Below are 10206 nucleotides of genomic sequence, written 5' to 3' on the forward strand. Positions count from 1 at the left end.
CCTGAGCCTCTGTGCTCAAGGATAGCATTCAACCACTTGAGCCACAGCTCCAGATTGTGCTTCTCCTGAGTAATTTATTGGAGATAAGAGTCTCATGAGCAGAAAAGGTCAGATAAGATGATGTTAAGTGAAATGAACCCCAAGATAAGGACACAAAGTGGTTTTTTCTTTTCTTTCTTTTTTTGGGGGGGAGGGGTCTGGTCGTCAGCCTGAACTCTGGGCCTGGGCACTGTCCCTCAGCTCTTCAGCTCAAGGCTAGTGCTCTACCACTTGAGCCACAGCGCCACTTCCAGCTTTTTTTCTTTTTGCTTATGTGGTGCTGAGGAATAGAACGCAGGGCCTCATGCATGCAAGGCAAGCGCTCTACCACTGAGCCACCTTCCCAGCCCATGGTTTTTTCTTTCTTGCTATTGTTTCTAATGTATTTATAAGCTACCACATGATTTTTTTGTTGCCTCCCCCATGGTATAACCCTTGTTTTCACTGTATTTGATGTTGGTATAATTTGGGGAATAGAAGGGAAAAAACAAATTGTTTAAATAGGGATACAGGTTGACCCATTGCAACAATGAGATATATAAGACACTATATCGAAAAACGAACTTTATAATTTAGGCAGGGGTAGTGGGGGGTTGGCGTATGTAGTTGTGAAGATGGGAGGGAAGGGATAGTAGGGGAAAAACAAAGGAAGAGGCAACAATGCTTGATAAGAAATGTACTCATTACCTTGCTCATGTGATTGTAACCCCTCTGTACAGTATTTTCACAATAAAAAACTTATTAAAAAAAAAGAGTCTCATGGACTTGAACTGTGATCCTCAGATCTCAATCTCCTACTCAGGAGCTAGGATTACAGGTTTGAGCCACCAGTGCCTAGCTACACAGACATTTTAACACTACAATTTCAATGTACCTTAATCTATTCACTATGTATAGTTAAGTCTTTCATGAACTAAAGCAGACACTACAATTTTCTGCATTAAGATCTTGTTTAGTATATACATACCATTTGTTGAAGAAGCTATCTTTTATCCAATGTAAATTTTGGGCTCTTTTGCCAAAGATCAGTTGGCTATACATTCATGAACTTATTTCTTGTCTTCTAGTATGTTCCATTTTTATTTGGGTATACATTTTTTTTTGCTAGGATCAAGCTGCTTTTGTTATTATAGCTTTGTAGTAAACCTTAAGTCTGATAATGTGATACTTTTCAGCATTTTTTAAAAAAAATTCTTTTTTCTTGTTTTATTTCTCTTGTTAAAATTACTTTGGCTATATCAGATCTTTTGTTCTTCCCTGTGAAGCTTAGTACTACTTTTCTTTCTTTGTGAAGAATGACATTGGGTTTTGATGGGCATAGCATTGAATTTGTAGGTTGCCTTTGGCAGTATGGACATTTGCACAATGTTGATTCCGCCAGTCCAAGAACATGTGAGTTCTTTACATCTTCTGGTGTCTTCTTCAATTTTTCTCTTCTAGAGGACTTTGCCTTCTTATGTTTTTCTTTTCTTTCTTTTCTTTTTGGTAACTATCATTGGTGAAGGTGTTTTCCTATTTTTCTTTATTCTATTTGTTACTGATGCACAAAAATATTATTGATTTTCATTTGTTGGCATGAGCTACCAATGTCCATCTTCTAGGATTTTTGTGATGAACAAAAGTAAATATAGTAGACTATGAAATACTATTTAATTGAAAAACTTGACTTTATGAGAGTGTAGGACACCTAAAAGTGTGTCTTCCTAGAATTTTAGCTAGAAAAAATGCACCAAAATAGAAATACATTGCTTGTTAGATGAAAAAGTATAGATGACATTACTATCTTACTGTTATATTGTTTCCATAGTGTCTATGTAGTCATTTGTAACGTCTGAAAGAACAATAAATATAATTTTTAAGTAATGAAGACACTTCATTCTTTGCTTGATGACAATATCTTGCTAGTCTTGAATTGACTACAAATATTTAATGTAAATAATCTTTAATTATAGTTTGCTGTATAGTTTCACCTTTTCTTTTTGAAGAAAGTGTTTTTTATTATGTGTGTCAGGATTCTACTTTTTCTTCTTACAGACAGCCTTTTGATTGACTATCAGTTTACCTTCAGCTTACTGCAGGAAGATGATCGACACCATACTGCCATAAACTTCATAGCAAACCCAGAACAGGTAAGGAATATCATCTTTCATTATGAAATTTTTGTAATACCAAGGGATCTAAGTTTTTTTATTTTTTTTATGAATTTATCTCTCAGAATCATTAAACTATAAAGCTTTTATAGAAAATTATACATATGTTAATTTTCTCTTCATGTAAGTTTGGTATCCTTGTTTTTCAGAGAATATATGAATTTGATGTTTAAAATTTTTACAAATAGTACTATAATTTAAATTATGTTACTATGTGTGTGTATATATATCCACAAACATTTTTTTTACCAGTCTTAGGATTTGAACTCAGGGTCTAGGCACTGTCCCTGAGCTTCTTTTGCTTGAGGCTAGCTCTCTACCACTTGAGTCACAGCTCTATTTCTGGCTTTTTCTGTTTATGTGGAATACTGAGGAATCAAACTCAGGGCTTCATGCATTCAAGATGAGCACTCTACCACTAAGCCACATTCCTAAATCCTTATATATATTTTTATATAATTGATGCTCATACTTATACACAAAGGTAGAATATTTTTATTTGAAAAATAAAACACGTAAATTCAAACTACTGTATTCCACCATTAAAAAACATTCCATAGTATTTAGTTTTACTGATCTTTTTTCTAAATCCAGTGTTTTTATGAGTTCTATAATGCTGTCCTTATTAATCTTCTCAATTTACATGTGTGAAATATTATTGTAAATGTTAACACCAATGCCTAAGTTCAATAAAAGGCTCTAAGGAGATCTGTAATTATTATACATGTATTATTATGTTCTATTTGTTAATAAGCTAAAGGAATGGAAATACCAGACATGTAGTTTGTTTTGTTTGAATTTTAGACTTATTGAAGTTAAAACAACTTACTCAAAATGAAAAAGCTATATTAAATAGAGGAATGACTATAGATTATTAATCCATGTTATTAAAATCATGCCATATATTTTAATTATCAAATATATTCTAAAAGTATATAGTGTATTTTTTAAGATAAATCTTTGTACTTTCTGGCAAATAATATATTAAAATATTCTTTTCCAATCGGATAGTATTCTATCTCCATAGAATAATTTATTCTGTATTGCTATGTATTCTCTAGATTTTAAAGGGGTAACTATGCACTGAGACATACTTATTTAATTTTAATAAGGCTTTTCAAGATATATTATTTCAGATATAATTTTCTCTTTAATGACTTTCTATGAAGATATAAATGGGATGGAAGGAGTGACATTGGTCAAGAGACATTGTACTAATAAACTGATTTGTTGAATGGTAACATCTTTAAAGATAATAAGAATACAAAAAAGATAAATATTCTCAGTAACAGTATTTATTAATATGCTAATAGATACTTCAAAGTACATTACAATCATTACTTTTAATTGTGATGATACATAAGATGGTCCCATTTTAATCACTTTAGAATGAATATAGGTGTACAGATCAATAGGATTAAGTACATTTATAATACTGTTTAATCAATATCACTATTTTTAAACCATATCACATCTAGTATAAGCTCCTCATCTATAATATAATAACTCCACATTTTCTCCTTTCTCTAATTTCAGGTTCTATAATTCTGTTTTCTGTCTCTATGAATTATTTGTTATATCTACCTCATATAAATGTAGCCATAGAAATTTTGACCTTTTGTATATTGTCATTAATTTACTTAACATAATATTTCCAAAATTCACATATAATTTGTCTTTCAGGATCTCATTCTTTGTCATGAACTTCTTTTTTTTCGTCATGAACTTCTTGCTCTTTATTAATTATTCCAAATCTATAGGGTTTTTGGAGTTTCTAAGAAATCTAATGTAGGTGTAATATCTGACTCAAAATTTGAGTTTATATTCTTTTCTAATAAACTCTACATGTCTAGATTAGCTATTTTTCTAGTTTGCTTTTCCAACATTAATGCCTCTCTTTCAGTGGACATAGATATCTAGTGTTTTTAAATGTAATAACATTCAGTGTTATTTTCAACTGTCTTTCCCAGTGGAATCCAGGAGCTTATATACATGTAGTGATCCTAAACTATCACAAATGTCACTAAGAATGCTTATATTATCATTTTACTTACTCTTTTAAAATTATTCACTTGAACACAATCTCTAAAATTAACATGCATTCAAGATTAAGGCTTTCTGCTTATCCAGTAAGAAAACAGTAATAAACAATATTTATCTTGACTATTTATACATATCCTACGTTTTGACAACATGTTTAATTTCTAACCCATTATAGATCACTTTTAGTAAAAATTAACTCATGAGACTAAATTATATATATTTAGTGTATATTCAGCTTTTTAATCTTTTTTCTTATAGTCAAACAAAAATTTGGATATTTCAATTAATGCATCGAACAACTTTAATCTCAACATCACATGGTCAATGGGTTCAACAGGTAAAATTATTTTAGTATCCTGTCTCCTTCAAGTTTTAGTATGTGGAAGCTATTTTAACATGCTTTACTGCTCATTTAAATAAAAAAATTCAAAAAGTTCCATAATTATTCTGTCTCTGATAAAATTTATAAGTTGCAGCTTTGATAAAGATTTATTATTTTTAATTAACTGTCTCATTGAATTAAAATTTGATGCCTAAAATATTTATGTAATACTTAAGTTTAAAAATGGTAATATTGTGAAATGCTGTGATTTTAATTAAGATAGATTACTTCTTCAGTGACTGGTGAGTCACTATTCACCTATTCATTATTGAAGGCATAAATTTAATTACTATATAAAGCTTTATAGCATTCTCTGTGCATACTTAAACAAGTAGTATCTTTTCTATTATTTTCAATTGAATGAATTTCTTCTTGTCACCTTCAGTCCTAAGAGGAGTTTAAAAGAAATTGTATAAGTATACCATAATAAGTTGTGTAAATTGAAAGAGCTTTTAAAGATTATGACTTAGAAGAGGTTCAAACACATGTTGAATTGTGAAATTATACACTCACATTATCCTAGAAGAAATATATAATTGTTTCAGTGGTAGCCCTAGGTCTTGAGCGCAGGGCTTTGGTGCTCTACCACTTGATCCAGAACTCTAGTCTCATTTTTTTGGTGGTTAGTTGAAGGTAAGTCTCATAATTTTAATAAGATAACGTCTTACTATTTTCCTGCATGAGATGTGCAGGAACCACTAGCCTTTTGAGTAACTTGGGTTACATGTGTGAAGTACCAGTACCTGGGTTAGAGAATATGCATCTTAAGAAAACATGCAAGCTAAGTTTGGTATAGCAGATTAATTGGAAATTGATCTGAGCATATAAATTCTAATTACTTTTTTATGTTCATTAAGATGGAGGTCTTATTAAAGTAGTTGGAAATGCATTGTTCCATTTGGCTAGCTTGAATAAATATTTATTGAGTACCCAGTATATATTTGACTAATTGAACATTTGGGCCATGTTTTAAATTATGACTTCTTCCAAATTTATTTAAAATTAGTGATGTTTCAATTTATGGTAAGATAAAGAAATTGATTTCTTTAATTAAGTTGAGACATGTGAAAATACATTTTTTAAATAGAGTCTGTGGAGTAGGAAGAAGGAACCTAGTTTCTGGAGCCATGCATATCTAAATTCCAAAGTGGAGGTTACTTGGAGCTACAGATTTGGAGCAAGAACGTTCATTTTTCTGAATTTGATAAAAAAGGTGATAATGCCTGCAGTGTGAAATTGTTAATAGGACAGAATATCAAGTCTTGAAGTCATTGCCTGACAGCAGTCAATGATAGCAGTTTTCAAAATAAGTTTTATACTAAATAATTTTATTTTATATATGCCCAGCTATTTTTTGTCATTCAAATTGCAAATGTGAGTGTATTATGATAGTTGTATTTCACAAATTGACTGTATTGTGCATTTTAAAACAGCATTGGTGGCTCCATTGGAAGTTGCCTTATACCTCTCTATTGCAAGGCTCTGGTTCAAATCCCAGTACCACCAAAACAAAGGGAGAGAAAAGAAGGATAGAAGGGGTGAATAGTGTAGCAGTATCCACTCTGTCTGTCTTTCTGTCTGTCTGTCTGTGTGTCTGTCTATCTATCTGAATAAAAATAGGCTAATGAAACCCAGTGAAACCTCACAAAAGGTATTTTAAGAAAGAACAATATAGATAATAGGAATTTGATAAGTTCTATTGTAAATATCACAGTCTCTTATATATTTAATTTATGCTAATGAAAATTTAGAGCATGTACACTTATATAATTTAAAAATAAAGATCTCTCCTATATGAATTGTTTAAATTTATTATCATTTACATTTTAGGTGGAACAATATCTGGGGAAGAGACTCCTATAGTTTCCAAGACTAATATAAAAGAATACAGAGATAGTTTTTCCTATGAAAAATTTAACTTTAGAAGCAATCCTAATATTACATTCTATGTCTACGTCAGCAACTTTTCCTGGCCAATTAAGATACAGGTAAGAAAGAGTTAAGAATAGTAGACTATTTATGTCTAGTGATCATTGAAAATTTCACTACAAAAATGTTGATTTTCTCTAAAGAACTGTGAAAGAAACATTTTTTGACTTGAATAATACTAAAACATTAAAAAAAAACAACCCTGGATCTAGCTGGGCACTGACTCATGCCTGTAATCCTATTTACTTAGTAGCCTGAGATCAGTGGATCAGGTTTCAAAGCCAGCCTAGGTAGGAAAATCTGTGAGTCTTATGTCTAATTACTCACCAGAAAACCAGAAGTGGAGCTCATTTGCCATAGAATGCCATTCTCTATTCTAGGATATTTTACTCTAAAATATTTAATCATCTAACAATGTTAGTGTAAATGACTACTACTCATGACACTAAGTTATAGAAAATGATTTGTGAGATCTATTTCCTTATGATATAGTGATTGAGTTAAGTGCTAATTTAGAGTATCTAAGAAGGTTGTAAAGGGACATGTACAAGGTTAAAAGACCAGAAATATACCTATGTAGTTTGAAAACTTTTAAAGATGTATAATCTTCTTTTCTAAAACACATATATAAATATAATTCAGATTTCACTTTGTTCATTTCAGTTGTGATTTGAATAAAGAGAAAAGGGATTCTATAGAATGCTGTGCTTACTAAATAGTAATTAAAATGTATATGCTAAAAATCTCATCCCTATGATATCCCTGTGATAACAATACCCATGTTATATATAAAAATATTTGTTGACCTTTATTTCTTGGTTATATAATTATACTTTAAACAAATTACAGTTCTTTTTGAATGTTAATAAACGTTATATGGTTGGCCAGACACCGGTGATTCAGATCTGTAATCCTAGCTACTCAGGAGGCTGAAATCTGAGGATTGTTGTTTGAAGCTGGGAAAATCTGTGAGACTCTTATCTCCAATTAGTCACAAAAAAGTGGAATGTGGAACTCTTACTCTACTGTTAGTACATTAGCTTGAGTAAAAATACCCATGCCAGTGCTCAGACTCTTGAGTTTTAGGTATAACACTGGCACACAAACACAAAAATTTAAATGGTTGGCAATCAACTTTCTATGTTTGATTTCATTAGAACATATTTCTTCTGTATGCAAACTAGAATTTCTGTACTAAAATGTAAATACTTCACTCTTCTGTAATAGTATATCATGGAAAACCATTGGGATGATCAGCATAAGTAGAATCTATTTCGTATTCCTTATTAATCTCACTTCATTATTCTTGAGGAAGTATCAAGCATCCACATCTATATTCTTATTTGAAGAACCATAATAAACTTGCAGTTATTATACATAATAGTATAATCCTGTTTTCTAAAGTTTGTGATTTCATATTCTTTTTATAATAAACATCTTTTTATTACATAATTTACTATTTAGTATTTTTAATATTTAGTTCCATTAGTCTTTAGACTTACACCATAAATTTTAGCAAGATTTTAAGAAAAAGAAATTCTATAAATTCCTAGCTGTACAAGGATTCATTTTTAAAAGAATATTTACATTCTTTTTATTACTAGATTATAGAAAAGGCAATTAACAAATGTCAAAAAACGAATATTAAATCTGAACTAGTTCCATGGTATTTAACTTTTCCTGTTAGAATTTATGTAGAATATGACAAAGTATCAAATTAAAACTCTTAAAATTAAGTGTTTTCTGGTATTGCTATACAGAATTTAGCTATCTGATAGTAGAGATAACAGAGGTACAGTAGCTTGCTTTTTCTGTATGGTGTCATATTAGTAATTGTTGAACAGATGAATATAATATCCATTTCTGTCTCTAGATTCTATTTGAACATACATATCGACTCAATTCTATATTATTTTAGTTAAGTTTATAGCATTCTAACTTAGTTATAGGAGAAGTAGAAGTGAAAAAGTAAGTTTTTGCTGAGTGTTTGGGACATATTTTGGACTTATTTAGATCACAAAATGTTCTCTGAGAATTGGTTTTGGGTGGCATGTGTATAAGTAATATTCATGTATAGACTAGGTTATCTAAAACTTTCTGTGACTGTTGCAATTAAGACATTAAAGCAAGAAAGTTTCTCAATAAGCAGTGTATTGAAGCAATGTATTTAAAGATGAGTAAGAATTAGCAAAGAAATATTTCAAATAACAATTCTAGACCAAGGGTCAGTTTTCAAAGTTGTGATTAAATAATTTTCATCAGAGAACAAAGTTTTGTATAGCTAGAAAACAGGATATATGGAAGGAAAGTGATGGTAAGGGAGGTTTCTTGTGCTAAAAAGAGGAGATGAAGTCTAATAGTTAAGTTTGCTTGAAACAAATTGTAACATATTTAAAGAGCTAATTAAGCACATATTTTAGAAAGAAAATATTGTTAATTTGGCAAAAAAGAATGCTATGGAGAAAATTTTTCTGAAATAAAAGCTAAGTTGTGCATATTTTCTTTTATTTATTTATTTTTATTAAAAGTTTTTTATTGTGAAAATACTGTACAGAGGGGTTACTATAACATGGGCAAGGTAATGAGTACATTTCTTTCTTTTTTGCTGTTGTTCGTCGTGAGTCTTGAACTCTGGGCTTGGGCGCTGTCGCTCAGTTCTTCAGCTCAAGGCTGGAACTCTACCACTTGAGCCACAGTACCACTTCTGGTTTTCTGAGTGGCTTATTGGAGATAAGAGTCTCATGGTCTTTCCTGCCTAGGCCGGCTTTGAACAGTGATCCTCAGATCTCAGCCTCCAGAGTAGTTAGGATTATAGGTATGAGCCACCCAACACCCCCCCATGAGTACATTTCTTATCAAGCATTGTTGCCTCCTCCTTTGTTTCCTCTTACCATCCCTGCTCTCCCATCTCCAACCCCCTTCCCTGCCCCACCAAAGTTGTAAAGTTCATTTTTCGACATAGCATCTTATATATTTCATTGTAGTTGTGCGCATTTTCTTATGCTGTACATCTTAAAAAGAAATGTTTCACATTCAGAATGGCAAAATAGGTCTGCTGTTCTGATAGACCCATGGTCACCTAATCATCTAGAAGGAAGCCAAGAAAATAGGATGGAAGAAAGACAGTCTTTTCAATAAATGGTGCTGTCAAAAATGGTTAAACACCTGTAAAAAACTAAAATTAGATCCTTATATATCATCCTGCACTAGAATCATTTCCAAATGGATCAAAGACCTCGAGGTGAAAGCAGACACTCTGAAGACCTTAGCAGGAAGGAATAGGAGAAACACTAGGGCTCTTTGGCACAGCTCAGAATTTTCTTAATACAGACCCAGAAACACAGCAAATCAAAGGAAGGTTGGACAAATGGGATGCATGAAACTGCAGAGCTTCTGCATGGCAAAGGACATAGCTAGCTAGATCAATAAAATGCCCACAGATTTGAGAAGATCTTCACTAGCCATAGAATAGACAAGGGCCTCATATCTAAAATATACTTAGAACTCAAAAAACGAAATCCCTCAACAACAAATCCTCAAAGAAACAACTGCCCGATTAATAAATGGACTAAAGACTTAAAGAGAGACTTCTCTGAAGAGGAAATAAGAATGGCCAATAGGGCTGGGAAGGTGGCTCAGTGGTACAGTGCTTGCCTTGCATGC

At 31.5% G+C, this 10206-nt stretch overlaps 1 protein-coding gene across 1 annotated transcript in view; it reads left to right on the forward strand.

Annotated features, from left to right (window-relative positions):
• The window catches only part of Atrnl1 (attractin-like 1), a 487887-nt gene that overhangs the window by 131727 nt on the left and 345954 nt on the right, over nucleotides 1–10206 (forward strand). Inside the window, exons 22-24 of the mRNA XM_013017612.1 lie at nucleotides 2074–2168; nucleotides 4491–4569; nucleotides 6445–6602. Of these exons, the coding sequence (XP_012873066.1) occupies nucleotides 2074–2168; nucleotides 4491–4569; nucleotides 6445–6602 (332 nt within the window). The remainder of the gene's footprint in view (nucleotides 1–2073; nucleotides 2169–4490; nucleotides 4570–6444; nucleotides 6603–10206) is intronic.

Source organism: Dipodomys ordii, unplaced genomic scaffold, assembly GCF_000151885.1.
Source record: "Dipodomys ordii isolate 6190 unplaced genomic scaffold, Dord_2.0 Scaffold36, whole genome shotgun sequence".
Classification (NCBI taxonomy): Eukaryota; Metazoa; Chordata; class Mammalia; order Rodentia; family Heteromyidae; genus Dipodomys; species Dipodomys ordii.